The 17,145-nt window shown below is 36.4% G+C and overlaps 1 protein-coding gene across 1 annotated transcript in view; it reads right to left on the bottom strand.

Annotated features, from left to right (window-relative positions):
• Positions 1 to 17,145, bottom strand: part of TTLL7 (tubulin tyrosine ligase-like family, member 7) — a 141,043-nt gene that overhangs the window by 102,132 nt on the left and 21,766 nt on the right. The window contains exons 6-8 of the mRNA XM_006831010.1: positions 11,442 to 11,658; positions 9,785 to 9,949; positions 5,195 to 5,353 (exon numbers count right to left, since the gene is read on the bottom strand). Of these exons, the coding sequence (XP_006831073.1) occupies positions 5,195 to 5,353; positions 9,785 to 9,949; positions 11,442 to 11,658 (541 nt within the window). The remainder of the gene's footprint in view (positions 1 to 5,194; positions 5,354 to 9,784; positions 9,950 to 11,441; positions 11,659 to 17,145) is intronic.

The raw sequence follows: 17,145 nt of genomic DNA, 5'->3' as shown, positions 1-17,145 counted from the left end.
AATCTTTATGAAAGCAGAAAGCTTAATCTTTCTCCTGTGGAACAGTTGATAGTTTCGAACTGCTGACCTTGTGGTTAGCAGCCCAACTCATAACCACTACGCTACTAGAGGTCCTTTGTAATTATGTATTTCTTTGAAATGTTACCTATATACAGAATTCCTTAGGTGTTCCATTCTAAAATTGCCATCTGGAATTCTGCCAATATATATCCCTTTAGGATGTTAGTATAACATAACCTCAGGTCTCTCTTTCTTCTTACCTGTATCAGATTCTTCACTCTACTGTCATATAAAAGAAATGGGTCTTTAGAAACTACACCCAATCAAAATAGATTAATATGCAGAAAGATAGAACAGCATTTTAAAATTAGTGTTAACATTCATCAGGATTTGATGGGTTTTGTTTGCTTGTTCATATGTTTAATTCAATGTTAGATTACCTAGTAAGCACTGACCTACTTGTACCTATATACTGATCAGTAGTGAACAAGTTCACCTTTTTTCTTTTCTTTAACTGTATCAAAGACTCTGCTTGTACATATGGCTGGCATCTGTCTCCCTTCTAACCCACAGCACCTTCCTACAGAATCATAGCCTCTTTTCAAAATTACAATCCCTGTCAGGATGGGGTCTTTCAGTAAGCAAGGTAAAACATGGGCTTGTGTTTACTTACTAATCTGTAGTGAATAGGTTCACCTGTTTTTCACAAACTCATGTGAAATTGTTTGCTACAAATTGGTAAATAAGTACAAGTAAGCCTGTACTTACCTTGTTTATAGGACAACCCACCCCGGGTTTGATTATATGGTTTTTGAAGATGATTAAGAAAGCCAAAGAAATAAATTAAGGAAGAATCAGAAATGGCTCACAAAAAGAAACACTGAAAATTAGATAGGATTCTACATAGCCAAAATTCTACTCTATCCCTAGTCTAAAACAAACAAAATCCAGAGATTTATAAAGTCTCAACATCTGGTAGATGCATTTGAAACAAAATTATAAAATAAAATTAGTAAGTATTGTTTATTAACTGTCCATAGTTTTAATTATCAAAACAATCATTCATGACCTTATCAGAATATCCATAATAGATTCTGAGCTCCTAAGTTACTGCTGCTCTTCCTGCCTGGTAGCTTCCCCTCTACACTGCCCGATTTCTTCCAGCCCCTAATCCTCTACCTTCACCTTCTGCAACTGGAAACGCTTGGCTCAGATGTTCCCTTTTCCACAAAGATTTTTGCAATTCCAAATGCACACATGCTCATACACACACAGCGTCAATCACTCTATTGATTGTGCCATTTCCCTCTATAAAACGCTATACAAGCACTTATCTGAGTCCCCACACCAGATGCTATCTCCTCCAGGGTAAGTCTTGTGTCTTATTCTTAGTTATCCACTGCCTAGTACACTGATGTAACGTACAAGGTCCTTGTCAAAATTAACTTAAGGGTTAAGTATATTCACATTTCACCCAGCTGTCACCTTTGTACCCTAAACAATGTTTCCTAGTGCTTAAGTAATTTCTGCAGTTTTCACTACTAATCATTACTTAAGGAGCTCTAGTAGCATAGTGGTTACAACTCAGGCTGCTAATCTCAAGGTGGGCAGTTTGAAAGTACCAGCTGTTCCGCAGGAGATAGATGAGGCTTTCTGCTCCCGTAGTGATTCACAGCCTCAGAAACGCTGTACAGACCGAGTCACTGAGTCGGAACCAACTCTGCCACCACCACCACCAATCATTATTTGGAGTCCTGGTATGGTGCTGTGGGTTAATGCTCTGGACTGTTAGGTTGGTTTGCACCACAAGGTCGACGGTTCAAATTAACCAGCAACTCCTCAGAAACCCTATACAGGGTCATTATGGGTCAGAAACAACTCAAGAGAAATTAACAACAACAAATAGCAATCATTACCTGCAATCATTCTAGTTAACCTAGATGTGACCCTATTCTAAGAAGCACTTTCTACCTTATTCCACTTGAGGGCGCCAAAAGGTTCTTAGCATACAATTTATCTTAGACCCAACAGTCTCTGGTGGAAGGATAAAAAAAAAAGAGAGGGAGAGAGAATGTTCTTCTGACTGTTTTTATATAACTATTCATTATCCATAGCTGTTGGTTATTGTGGAGTTTTCACCGGCTCTGATTGATGTGGAAATCATGAAGAAATAAATAATGATACTGGGGGGGGGGGAATTCAACTATTTCATCACTTGTGATTTACCATTCTAATAAAATCTACTTAATAAAAAGCTTATAGGCAAACGTTTTTAAGAACAGGTAACTAAAATACTTGTAAAATTATTATTCCTTGCTATCCTTTGGGTTCTATCACATGAATGTGTCTTAACTTCTTCCCCACTCCACAAGGATAACAGACAATTAAGAGGAGCAAAGATACAGCTAAGTAAGAACAGAAAAGGCTAACTACAAAGTGGTGAGTCTAAAGAAGTAAATGCCTGACCTTACTTAGTTAGATGACAGGTCCATTACAGTATAGTTCAACAGCTTTTACATCCAAGGAATGGTCAATGAAAGGGATAAGCAAAACACTAGACATTAATCTTATTTCTAGCACACCCAAACTCAATGTCATCAAGTCAATTCTAACTCGTAGTGACCCTATAGGGTTTCCTAATGTTTACAAAAGAGATTGTCACATCTTTCTTCTACAGAGCATCTGGGGGCTTCGAAATGCTGACTTACCCACTGTGCCACCAGGGCTCCTTTTCTAGCACACAATCAGAAACAAAATTTCAATGACCTAACACAGAGAACTAGATTTGTATGAAAATATAATTCACATCACTGAAAATGTACACATAAAATGGTTAGCCCTCAAGACGAAAAAGTGTCCTTTCCAAAAAAAAAAAAAAAAAAAATATATATATATATATAGTTGTTGTTGTTAAGTGCCATCGAGTCATAGCGACCCTGTACAGGGTTTCTGAGGGTGTAAATCTTTATGGAAGTAGAAAGCCTCATCTTTCTCCCACGGAGCGGCTGGTAGTTTCGAACCACTGACCTTAACGTTCGCAGCCCGATTCGTAACCACTACGCTACCAGAGCTCCATATATATATATATGGAGAGAGAGAGAGAATCCTGGTGTGGTGCTGTGGGTTAATGCGCCAGACTGCAAAGCCGTTTGAACTGCAAAGGTGGCAGTTCAAGATCACCAGCTGCTCCTCAGAAACCCTATACAGGCAGGAGTCGACTCAATGGCACTTAACAACGACAACAATAAATGTTTGTTGTTAATTGCCGTCAAGTCGGTTCTGAACCACAGGCAATCCTGTATAGCATTTCTGAGGAGCTGCTGATAAGCATGAACTGCTGACCTTGTGGTTCAAGTCAAATCACTATAAATATTGAATAGATTTCTAGTGTGATGCTGTAGGATCAGCACTAGACTGTGAACCACAAGATCGACAGTTCAAACCTATTAACTGCTCCTCAGAAACCCTCTACAGGTTTGCTATAAGTCAGAATCAATTCAACAAGAACAATACATTGACTATCTTGATGTCATTTATTATATTCAATTTGCTTACTCAAACCTTGATATTACAGATGTAAATTTCAATTTATAAATACTAGCGAAAAAGAGATCAATTTAAAATGAAAGCTTCTTGATGATATCTTCTATAACATATGTTCCTGAAGCTGTAACTAATCCAGTAAACGCTGAATGTTTAGATTTTTCCTAATTAAGTTTCCTATACACACTATATCAGTAGTCATTCAAATGCTCTGGGACCTCAGAACAGGAAGCTTAGAGGATACTACTGGATAGGGTACTACTCAGCCAAATGTCTAAGGTTTCTTCCATCTATAATGTAAATAAAAATATGACTGATAGAAAAGATATAAAAATCCTATATAGATATAATCTTTATTTTCTCCTTTATATTATTCCATATTTTCCAAATGATCTAGAGTGATTTCTTATAATCAGGAAAAATGGTAACAACCTTATCCATGCCAGGAACTGGCAGTAGACTCAAAGAGAAAGTTTACGGGCTGACTTATATCAGGAACGTGGAGTCTATCAAATGGCCTGAAAGGAAAATTTGAGCTACAGGATGGGATGTTGGTTAATGAACACTGATTAATGAACCAAGTGCTTCTCTTCTCTTGGAAGGGGACACACAAAATGGAGACAAGAATGTCACAATCCTAAAGCCTGAGCACTCACAGAGAGAAGGTAGTATCCAAGTCATGAGGTGGTAGAAGCCATGAGTTTAAAATATACATAAAGTAGGCAATACATCAATAAAAGCAGATCCACACATATATTCAAAATTACTGGTCCAGAAATTCACTCAACACTACAGCTGCCCTTTGAACAACATGGGTTTGAACTGTGCTTATATGGTTTTTTGTTACTTTGTTTTTAATGTCATGTGGCACTAATCATCTCCAGGTGAGCAGTTTGTCTCCTGTGTTGTAGTAAAAGGTGATCTCTCATTGTTCTTGAGTATATTTCATCATGTTTAGTGCAAAACTGTAAACCTTGAATAACATCAAGGGACGCATATGAAGTGCCACTAGTGATGCTGAGTGCCCCAAAGTCACAGAGAAAAGTCCATGTGAAAATGGTGAATTGCTTGCAATGTACCATAGATTGATGTCTACAGCTGTGGTTACTTACCACTTCAAGATAAATTATTCCAGAGAAGGGACCATTGTTTTTAAAAAAGAAAGAAAAAGGAAACTCCTGAAGCTGCTGATGCAAATTTTTGTGAAATACCTTTTTATCTTATATTGAAAATGTAGCCCTTATTTTAGGTGCAGTATACAATGCATATAACAGGAAAAATATGTGTTTATCAACTGTTTATATTATTGGTAAAGCTTCTAGTCAACAGTAGGTTAGTAGTAGTTTTGGGGGGAATCAAAAGTTATGTGGAATTTCAACTGTGTGGGGGAGGGAGTGGTCAATGCTCCTAACCTGCTTACTGTTCAAGACTCAGTTGTTAATAATTAACACCAAAAGTATATTGATTAATGCCTGTAACTGTTTTGTATCTTGAATTTTTATTTTCTTCTCTCCTTCCACCTATTTCATTCAGGCCTCATTCTGCTCAATTAAAGAGACAACTTTTAATAAAAGACCCATTTTTAATAAAAAGCATTTGTTTCAATACACAAAAACAGTAATAACTCCTTTCTTTTAAAAGAATGCCTTACCTCCAGAAGCCATGGCTTTAGTTTTCTATCCAACAAAATATCAAATCCCAAAACTTCAAAGCAGACACTTTCACTTCCTGGAGGCTGACCAGGTCTGCACATTCGATACGCATGCAGGACATGAGGTTCTGCTACAATCAAAGTCTTTACCACCAATTCCTATAAGGATTGTGATTTAAAAAAAAAAAAAAAAAAAGATGTGAAACTGTCTTAACAATTTACATCTCACTCACATATGTGGAATTATATGACCTAGGCCAATGAACTAGCTTCCTAGTGTCTGCCACTGATCTGACTTCATTTCCTCCAACTCTTTCCCTCGTCCACTGTGGTCCAGCCACATCTGCCTTCTTTGGGTTCTTCAGGTCATGATGGATGCTTCCACCTATTTCAGGCCCTTTGCACTGTTTGTTCCCTCTGACTGGATTGTTCTTCCCCAAAACAAATCCCTGCCTGGCTATTCAGTATTCATTTAGAGAGGCCTTCCCTAACTTCCAAATCAAAAGTAGCCACCCACCAATGCTTACATCGCACTAATTAATGCCACAACACAGCAAATAACCAGTTGATGTTTTTTTCTCTCTCTTTTTTATTTTTGTTAGTGCACGGTCCTTGAAGGTTCTATTTACAATCACCTTCAGTAGCTACAATAATACCTAGCAATTAGCTGTTGTCAGGTGCTGTCAAGTGGATTCTGACTCACTGAAACCCTGTGTGACAGAGTAGAACTGTCCCCCAACGCGTTTCCTAGACTGTAATCTTTACAGAACAGGTCAACACATCGTTCTCTGACAAAGCAGCAGGTGGAATCAAACCACTGACCTTTCGGTTAGCAGTTGACCACTTAACTACTGCACCACCAGGGCTCACAAAGCATTTAGTTACTGCTCAAAAAACATCTGTGAACAAATAAATAAAATAAAACTTGACGCATGTGGCTTCTATTTGTTAAATAAAATAAAGAAGCATATGCTAGTCTTTCTCAGTAACGACACACAAAGGGGATGAAGATGGTAGGAAAGAAAATAATTCCAAAAAGAGTAAGTTAGTTCACAAACAGAAAACCACTTAGACAAAGACTGAAAAGGCTAGCAGAGCATAATCTGTTAAGAGTCAGATTTCTTTGTACAATGATGTCTTTTTAGTTCATAAAGTTTATCTGAAATGAGAGTACTGCTAATTAAATAGTTGGCTACCAATATTTTCTGCAAGAAAACACATAATACCTCTAGGGTAAGCGACTAAAGATAATGAAGGAAAAGTTAGTTTATTTGCAGTTTGAAAACAAACGAAGGATTATGGAAATACTGTCTCATTAGTTTTCGCTTGGAATATATTATCTTTTTAACTGCCTATTTATAGGTATAGGAAATGGTTCTAAAGACTTCCTGGATTTCTTCATGGCTCTGCTAAATCAAGCCAGGCCACTTCAGTCATGTCGCTCAAAGTTAATGAATTTCATTATTCCCAAATGTAATTTAGGAAAAGCAATAGCATCTGCCACAAAACACTAATGTCCGGAAAAAATATGATTATATGTAAAACTCTTAGCATACTGTCCGGAACACAACTATTGTTGTTGTTAAGTGCTGTTGAGTCGATTCTGACCCATAGCGACCCTGTATAGGGTTTCCAAGGAGCAGCTGGTGAGCTTGAACTACCGACCTTGCAGTTCAAACAACTTTACAGTCTGACACATTAGTCCACAGCGCCACACACCAGGAGTACCCAGAACAGAGTATATCATCAATAAACATTGGGTAAGCTATAAATACTCCTGGTGTGGCACTATAAGATAAGCACTGGACTGTGAACTGCAACATCGGTGGTTCAAACACACTAGCTGCTCCTTGGAAACCCCATACAGAGTCACTATGAGTCAGAATAGACTGGACAGCACTTCACAACAACAAAGCAATAAGCTGTTGCAGTCAAGATGACTCTGACTCACAGCAATTCATGTGTGTCAGAGTAGAACTTTGCTCCATAGAGTTCTAAATGACTGGTTTTTCAGAAGTACATCACCAGACCTCTCTTCTGAGGTGCCTCTGGGTAGACTGAAACCTTCAAACTTTGACTTAGCAGTTGAGTGTGTTGGCCATTTACATCACCCAGGAATTCTAGCTTCTTGAACACTACCAGTGTTACTGTTATGCTATCATTCTTCTAAAACTCCATCTCATATGTCAGGTCCAATACATACACTACACTGCATGGTGGCTGCTGGTGGTTATGTGCTGTGTAGTCACTTCTGATTTATAGTGACCCTGTATAGGGTTTCCGAGGATGTGAATCTTTATGGGCGCAGAAAGTGTCATCTTTCTCCCATGGAACAGCTGGTAGTTTCGAACTGCTGACCTTGAGGTTAGCAGCCTGACTTGTAACCACTACTCTACCAGAGCTCCTTATATGGTGGGAGAAATATTTATTACATGGGAGAACAAAGGTAAAATAAGTATTAGTCACTCTATTTATCCAGAATCCTGGCCCTTCCATATCTGAGAGTTAAGTATCAAAAATGTGAGAGTCGTTTTCAGAGAATTCTGTTCAAAATAACAAATGATAATACCACATTGCATGAATAAAAGACAAAAAAGTTACTTCGTATAAATCTTTGGAGGTATTACTGGAACTCCTTAAAAGTGGGAAGAAAAAGTTAAAACTTTGACTAATAGTGTCTTTGTAAAATAAGACAGGCTGGGGGAAAGTTTTAAAAGTAGTTACTATGTCCTGAATTATAAATGTGGTTTTGCTATGTAGAAAATAACATATTTTCAGGAATCTGAAAGCAACAAGGCCAAGTATATCCAAAAATCAGGAGCGAAAGAACAAAGCAAATATTCCACCAACAGTTTTGCAAATTTTCAACGCATTGTTACTCTAAAGTATGATTTGTAGGTTTGTACCTCAAGTACATAAAAAGTATTTAGTAAAGGTGGTTTTGTGAGTAATGAGTTGTTTTAATCATTTTAAATCTCCAAACACAATTTTCAATTGATTCCTTATTCTTGGCCAGCACAAAAGAGCACAGCTTTGTTTTTGATAAAATATACTGATGAATTTCAGTGTTCATGTACAGATGATTACTTTTTAGAGAAACTAACCATCCCCTTAAAAAAAAGTTATTTTAGAAGTCCTAAACTCATGAAATTTGGATACTGAGGCATTAAGATTAAACTTTACCTCATTGACCAATCCTTTTATTTTCTTTTTACAATATATTATGACTCACCAATTCATCTTTAACAGGTATTTATACTAAGGATATGTAATTGCTAATGAAAAAAGCAATTTTTCCAAATAATAACAAATGCAGACAGTTTGACAAGGTAATTACAAGAAAAGTACTTGGAAAAGTTATACTTATTGATGATTTATTGGTCATTTACATACAGTCAAACTAATATAACCAAGAATGATGCAAATATACCTACTTATAGAAAAGAAAAGGTCATGAAATGTGTCAGAGCATAATAGGCCCAAATTGGTCATGTTCAAGAAATAATCATATCTAAAAATTAAACTTTGGGCTCTAATATAAAAGTCAACTAGCTGCTATGGAGTTAACTCTGACTTCTGGCAAACACATGTGGATGAGAGCTATGCTCTGGAGTGTTTTCGATGGTTGATTTTTCAGAAACACATCACTAGATCTTGTTTCCAAAGTACCGTACATAGACTCCAAACTCCAGCTTTTCAGTTAGCAGCCAAGCAAGTTAACCATATTTACTACAATGCATTTTATTAACAATTTGGTGCTGGTTAGATCTGTATCTTATAAATATTTGTATTTTCAGCTAGAGTCAGGCTTTTATGCTAGAGGTATAATAAATATTTACCGAAATCAATGAATAAATGAACAAATAAACAAATACAACTTTTACCTCATCTTCAAAATCAAGGTCTACATGTTCTTTTCAAAAAATATACATACATATTTCCTACCCTGTTTCAAACAATGCCATCCCCTATCTCCTGCTTAAAACAACAGACGGATCTTCTGGATACTTCTACCCATCATCCTTGACATTGAGTTAATCGCCATGTTTACCTCACTGTTCCTTCTTTAACAAACTCTTAGGCTCCACTGTGGTTCAATATAGGCCATTCTCTCACTCCTGAATTACTTTTCTACCTATTCTTGGTCTTCACTCTAATCAATCCTATACCAATTACCAAATTTAACTTTTAAATGCATCCAAGTCTTTGGCTTTGGTACGCTCTTGCCTAAAAACTTGAGTGAATCTCTACTATCTACACCTACATAAGTCTTGCTTTTCAGACCTAAAACTTGACCTCACATATCTTTCCAAGGTCTTCTGCAAATATCATATAGCCAAACTGAGCCATTTTTCACTATGCTCATACATCCTCTGCTTTACTTTGCTTTTTCCTACATCTCATCTCTAGCAGTAAACATCTTACTTATCTATCCAATTCCATCAAAACCACCACTTCATAAAAACAGTTTATCTACCCAATCTAATGTAATCTGATTTTTATTTGAAATGCTGATTTTTATTGAAATGATTATTCTTTAAATGAATGCTGAGGAATGATAGTTATAATTGTGAAATGGTATTATCTTACTGAAATATCACTCCAAAACTTAGCAACGTCATGTTGATTAGCTTGTAGAAATTCTGTAAACCATCTGATGGAGCGTTTGCTTCCTTTGTTCTCAGTTTCATCACGTTCAAAACGCTCATTATGCTTGTTCACAGAGTAGTTTGTCAAATGCATGTATAACTGGGTCTGCAACACAACCAAAGTTGTTATAACCTTTGAGAATCTAGAACTGTGAGTTTCACAGAAAAGTCATTCAAAGACTAAAGATTATTTTAACATTTAACACACAGAATGAAATAGTCATGATTACTTACATATTTTTCAAACAAAATTAAATGGCATATTTCTCATAAAGGACTAAAAATATAATCATCTAAGCATTACTATTGCACATTACTTAAAGTATCATGGTCGTGAAGTGTCATGGAGTAGGTTCCGACTCATAGCAACCCTGTACAAGGTTTCCAAGGCTATAAATCTTTAAGGGAGCAGAAAGCCTCATCTTTCTCCAGCGAAACAGCTGGTAGTTTTGAACTGCTGACCCTAAAGTTCGCAGCCTGATTCATAACTACTATGCTACCAGAGCTCCTTATTTAGAGTATACCTACCATTAAAAGTTTTAAATTAGTAAGAATATTGAAAGTAATAAAATTAAAAAGTGAATCTATGTATTGCTAAACAAGAAACTAGGATTATTGTTTTTTCATGTTTTGGCTGCTTACAATTTTTACCCCAATTTGTGGTGGGAACAGAATTTTCTGAAAACATTCTTCCTTTTTTCAAAGAAGTGAAAAAGATAAGTATATTAACTGCAAACACAATATCCACCCTCCCATTCTGATTAAAACACCACTTTAACTCTTTACCAAGACAGAGTACACTTAGAGAGTCAGCAAACGGAATCCACCCCAAACATTATACACATGTCTACATGATTGAGATGTTCATTTATACTGGCCCATACTGGGGCTCTTAAGTCATCGTCTATTTAAAAACATGTTGATGTTTTTCACAGATAAATCTGAAAAAGAATAAAAAATCATGGCCCAGACAAGTTGACATATTTTTGGTGAGCACAATTCAATCTACAACATACTAATTCAGTTTATCAAGTCTAGATGCTGATAAACAGGACTTAGAATAGTTCTCACAGTTTTACCCTGCATGCTGCTATATGGTTCATGTTGTTGTTAAGTACCATCATTGCTGGTACTTTTGTTTCCTCTGTTTATGTACTTTCTCCCACATCCCTATTGTTCATATCCTCATTATTATTAAGGCCTGCTCAAATGCCTCTTTCTCCATGATGAAATGAAGACAAATGATCCCTACTCTTAACTCCATTTGTCAATAGCATATCACTTTTAATTTATAAGAGTCATTTCCAGTAATTTATAAAGGTCACCGCATACAGATGTGTACTTCGAAATTCAATTTTGTGCTCATAACATATAAAAGGGGCACTTTTTCCTAATAAGCTTACCTGGAGTCTAATTTTCACAAAGCCTGTAAAATAAAAGCAGTCCTCTTTCTGTATTTAATTCTCCTAAAAAAAAACTTTTTTAGAAAAATCTTGACAGTAGGGACTTTGATACATACATCTTTATACACAACGTGTGCTTTAAAAGTGCCGGTTGAACAATGGAATGAAATAATAAAATCTGTCTGGTATACCTACCAAATTGGATTCATTAGGTGGTATGTACTTCTCTGTTCCCATTCGCACAAGCCCATCATGGTACAGAAATATCTTTAATGGATCACAAGATGTTACCAGAATATAAATTCGCAAATCAAACTTATAACCTTCCATTAAGAAGGGCTTTTCAATATATTCTTGGACAATCAAATGATCCTGAGATGGAAGTTTGTCACCATTTCTTATCAGAGAAATCCTAAATGTAATAAAAAGAATAAAAAGATTAATATAGTATGGAGCTACAATGCTTAAAAACAAAGTCATAAACATACATAAAGGATAAATGGCAGAGTAGGGAACTCCAAAAGTCTGTTACTTCAACAAAAGCAACAAATGAACTGATAAAAACGTTAAGAATCAACTTTTTTCAGAATTGTCGAAACTATCCAAAAGCCTGTAACAACTTGTAAATGCTTAATAAAAAATTAAAGCAAACTGCAGAATCTGCATAAAAGATTTACGTGGCATTATAATTTACACAAACCCCCACCTCCTCTGTGGCCTTAACAACAAAACCAACATTGCCAGTATAGGTACCAACTCTGAAGAAAGCAGGATAGACCTTATTCTGTCTGTGGTTGTTTGTTTTGACCTGTCTGAGGGCTTCCTGATGACCTCAAAGGGCTTGTTTTTACCTTGAAAAACTGAACACTCTCATAGTGTCAAGTTAACTACCCAAAGAACAGTTGTTGAAACAAATAACAGTTGGGCAGATAAGACTAACTCAAAAGGGAAATGCTGAAGAATAAACATTTTAGGGGAATCATGGCTTTGAAAAACTGTGACAGATTCCTAGGAATCTAGACGGTCTCACACATGCACAGACATGAGAAAATGCTCTAAAGACCAGAGAAGGCCCAGAGCTCTCACTTCTGAAGGATCTTTAGGCTCTGAACAGGCAGAAAATGAAGACTACTATAGAATTGTAAACTACCTGTCTGAGTATTGAAGGCATGCCCTAACACATACATAGAATAATCTGCAAAGAATAGATTTTCTTTTGCCCTACCTGGTTCCAGGCATTTAAGGAAATATCTGTTTAATTACTGTTGCTGCTGTTCTTTTTAAGTTTCATCCAGCCTGTTCTGACTCAAAGCAACCCTGTAAAGGCTTTCTGAGGAATAGCTGGTGGGTTTAAACTGCAATTCTTGCAGTTAGTAGTCCATTGCTTATATTACAGAGATACACCAGGATTCCACCACTAGCGTTATCAATATTCTAACAGATTTCAGTGGCCACACACAACAAAGAAAATTAGGTCAGAAAGGCCACTAAACAAGTAATCAACCAAAATAACTACAACAACCATCAACAACAAACCCTGGGAAGGGAGGAGACTCTGCTTTCCAGAGTTGTCACATTTTTTAAAAAAATGTCCTGTTTCAACAAAATACCTGAGGTATAAAAAGAAACCAGAAAGTATGACTTACAAACAGGGTAAAAGCCAATAAATAGAAACTGTTCCTGAAGAAGGCCAGACATTGAACTTATCTCCCAAATGTACAAAAAGCTAAAAGAAATAATGTAAAAAGAGCTAGACAAAATCTTGAGAATGATGTTTCCCCAAATAGAGAATACAAATAAAAAAGAAATTATTTTTTTAAAGGTGCTAAATTATTTAAAAGAAATAAAATTCTAGCGCATCTAAAAGAATGAATGAAAAATTCAAGAGAGTGGCTCAACAGCAAACTTGGAGAGGTAGAAAAAAGAATCAGCAAACTTAAAGAAAGGTTAACTGAGATTCTTCTATCTGAGAAGTAGTAAGAAAAACAATGTAGAAAAATGAACCAGAGGCTAAGATGTCTATAGAACACCATTAAGCCAACCAACATATGCATAATCAGAGCCCCAATAGAAGAGAAGAAAGAGAAAGAAAAAATAATATTTGAGGAAATAATGGCCAAATTTTCCCAAGTATAATGAAAAACAACCATTTATATACCCAAGAAGCTCAATGAACTCCAATTAAGAAAAAACACAGAGACTTTAATCTAATTACTAAAAGCCAAGACAATCTTGATAAAAGAGAGAAATGACTCATCATATAGGATCATTAATAAGATTAATGACTATTTCTCATAAAGGTGTCAATGGCAGTGTTATGACATATTCAAGAAAGATAAAAGAAAAAAACTCAACCCAAAATTTTACATTCAGCAAAACCATTTTTCAAAAATGATGGCAAAATTAAGACAATCCTGACTTTCAGGGCAAGCTAGAAGAGTAGACAAACACACTGACACACATCCTTCTGCAAAAAAAGACATGGGACACCCAGTAAAATAGATACAGACAATGTTCCTGAGCCACCCTCTGCAACAAAGACACGAGACACCCAGTAAAACAGATATGCATTATGATTCTGGAACCCTGAGCATCAAGGAATAGGATAAAGTAGTGGACTTAGTGCCAACTAGAAGAAGATGCTAAACAGGAGCAGTGAAAGAAAAGGAAAGTAGGCAGACTGTGGGCCAGCATGGCTATCCTGAGCTTTTGAGAGCAGCTGCTGATACAGTGGCCTATAGGCACAGCACACAGTAGACGTTTAGCAGCACGGGAGTACAGGTCCTGTTCCCACCTGGTAGCCAGGGGCATGATCAATCCCTACCTCACCAACTCAGCAGCCAGTGGCAGCCCCTTCTGTACAATCTCTGCTATGCCTGGGATCAAATATCTTAGTGTCCCTGCTTCAGAAGAATAGGAGCCCACCCTGAACTACACTACACAAACAGTAAACAGAAAATTGCATTCACACTTCCAGTCTTTTATGACATCCACCAGGAAAAAGTGAAGTGCTTGACAGCACACCAATAATCAATCAATAAACATAAACTGTTGTTGTTGTTGTTAGCTGCCATCGAGTCAGTACTCACTCACAAGAACCCTATGCACACACACACACAAATGAAACACTGTCCAATCCTGCAACAAGCTCACAATCATCACTATGCTTGAGTCCAATGCTACTGTCACTGTTGCAATCCATCTCGTTGGGGACCTCTGTTTTGCTAGCCCTCCACTTTACCAAGCATGATGTCCTTTTCCAGGGACTGGTCCCTTCTCATAATATGCCCAAAGTATGAAGACGAAGTCTGGTCATCCTGGCTTGTAAGAAGTACGCTGGCTGTACTTTTCCAACACAGATTTGCTTGTTTTTTGTAGTACTTTGAATGTTCTCCTCCAATACCATAACTCAAATGCATCAATTCTTCTATGATCTTCTTTATTATCCAACTTTCAGATGCCCTTGAGGTTACTGGAAAAAACCATGGCTTGGGTCAGGTGCACCTTATTCCTCAAACTGACACCTTTCCTCTTAAACACTTTAAAGAGGTCTTGTGCAACAGATTTGCCTAATGTAATATGTTGTTTGAATTCTTGACTGCTACTTCCATGAGTGCTGATGGTTGATCTGAGAAAAATGAAGTCTTTGACTTTAATCTTTTCTGTATTTATATCGATGTTATTTATTGGCCTAGTGGTGAGGAGTTTTTTTTTTTTCTTTCCATTGAGATGAAGCCCATACTGAAGGCTGTGGTTTTTCATCTTCATCATTGTAAATCCTCTTCACTTTCAGCAAACGTTGTCTCATCTGAATGTCGCAGGTTGTGAATGAATCTTCCTCCAACCCTGATGCCATATTCTTCTTCATGTAATCCACTTACTCAAACTATTTGCTCAGCATACAGATTGAATAAGTACAGAAAAAGGATACAACCCTGGTGCACACATTTCCTAATTTTAAACCATTCAGTGTTCCCATGTTCTACTAGAACAACTGCCTCTTAGTCTTGAACATGTTAAGTACTTGGTCATCAAGAACAGATTTGATTATGGGATGACATCAAGAACACCATACAGGAAGAAATCAAAAGGTCAATAAGAAGACAAGAAAGAAAAAAAGATCAAAATGAACATAAACAGAGAGACTCTTAAACTTGATCTCCAGCATAGAGATGCTAGAGCAAATAGAAGACATGAAAGAGCTGAACAGAAAATTTCAAAGGTCAGCTGCAGAAGACAAAGTTAAATATTATAATGAGATGTGTAAAGACCTGGAGTTAGAAAACCAAAAGGGAGGATACGTGCTCAGCATTTCTCAAGCTTTGGGAACTGTAGAAACAACTCAAGCCTTGCCTTTTACTGTTGGGGGAATCTATGGGCAAAATATTGAATGACACAGAAAGCATCAAAAGAAGATGTATGGGATACACACAGTCACTGTACCAAAAAGAAACGGTCGATGTTCAATCATTTCAAGAGGTAGCATATGATCAAGAGCCAATGATACTGAAGAAAGAAATCCAAGCTACACTGAAGGCACTGGCAGAGAACAGGGCTCCAGGAATTGATGGAATACAAACAGAAATCTTTCAACAAACTGATGTGGCACTGGAGGCACTCACTCATCTATGCCAAGAAATTTAGAAGATGGCTACCTGTCCAACTGATTGGAAGAAATCCATAATTGAATTGTGCCCATTCCAAAGAGAAATGAACCAATGGAATGTGGAAATCATCAGACATGAATATTAATATCACATGCAAGTGATATTTGACTCAGAATAATTTTAAAATGGCTTTAACATTTACAATGACAGCAAACTGTCAGAGGTTCAGGCTGGATTCAAACCAAGACATGGAACAAGGGATATCATTACTGACATCAAATAGATCTTGGAAGAAAACAGAGAATGTAAGAATGATGTTTACCTGTGCTTTATTGACTATACAATGGCTTTTGATTATGTTGATCATGACAAGCTCTGGACAACATTGTGAAGAAATAAGACACCACAATGTCTCAGAAAAACTGACTATTTTAGCCTATATAAATAGACATTGCAAAATGCCTCAAACAAGTAACCAAAATACAGACTCAGAAAATGTAACATCAGAAATGGTATCAGAATTACCTGATGAGGAATTTAAAGAATGCTTTTTAGGCAACTACAATGGATTGAGAGAAAGATCAAGAAAATTGAAAATGAAATAGAGGAAAACATGGACAAGACTACAGAAAAATTCAGGAAACAGACTGGCAAAATTAACAAAAAATGGGAGCTATAAAAAAGTAATTATAAAGCTTTAAGATTAACACTTAGAATTCAGAACTAGATAATACACTCAAAGAGCAAAGAAAGAGAATTGAATCCCCTAAAGTTTGAATTATTGAGCTTGAAGAAAAATCAATATTCACCTGCTAAAAGAACAATCATAAAAAAAGGAAAACAAACAAACAAACAAAAAACATGAAGCAAGCCTAAGATTTATGTGAGACAGTCTCAAGAGGAACAAACTAGGTGTGATTGGAATTCCAGAACAGGAAGACACACACAAAAAAAGAGAGTGTATATTGTCCAAATGTTGTTGGAAGAAAACTTTCCTAATATCATGTAAGATGAGAAGATAGCCATTCAAGAGGTAGAATGAACTCCAATCAGGATAGACCCCAAAAGAAAAACACCAAGACATATTATAATCATACTTTTCCAAACCAAAGACAAGGAAAGAATCCTGAAAGTAGCTCAGGAAAAATGAAAAGTTACCTACATATGAGAACTACAAAAACACATTTCTAATTTGTCAGCAGAAATCATGAAAGCAAAAAGACAATGGGATGACATATATAAAAATCTGAAAGAAAAACAGTGCCTCCAAGAATAATCAAACATGGAACAAA

The sequence above is a fragment of the Chrysochloris asiatica genome, unplaced genomic scaffold (genome assembly GCF_000296735.1).
Source record: "Chrysochloris asiatica unplaced genomic scaffold, ChrAsi1.0 scaffold00002, whole genome shotgun sequence".
Lineage (NCBI taxonomy): Eukaryota > Metazoa > Chordata > Mammalia > Afrosoricida > Chrysochloridae > Chrysochloris > Chrysochloris asiatica.
The sequence above is the reverse complement of the archived record's forward strand: the minus strand, read 5'-3'. Positions and strand labels throughout refer to the sequence as shown.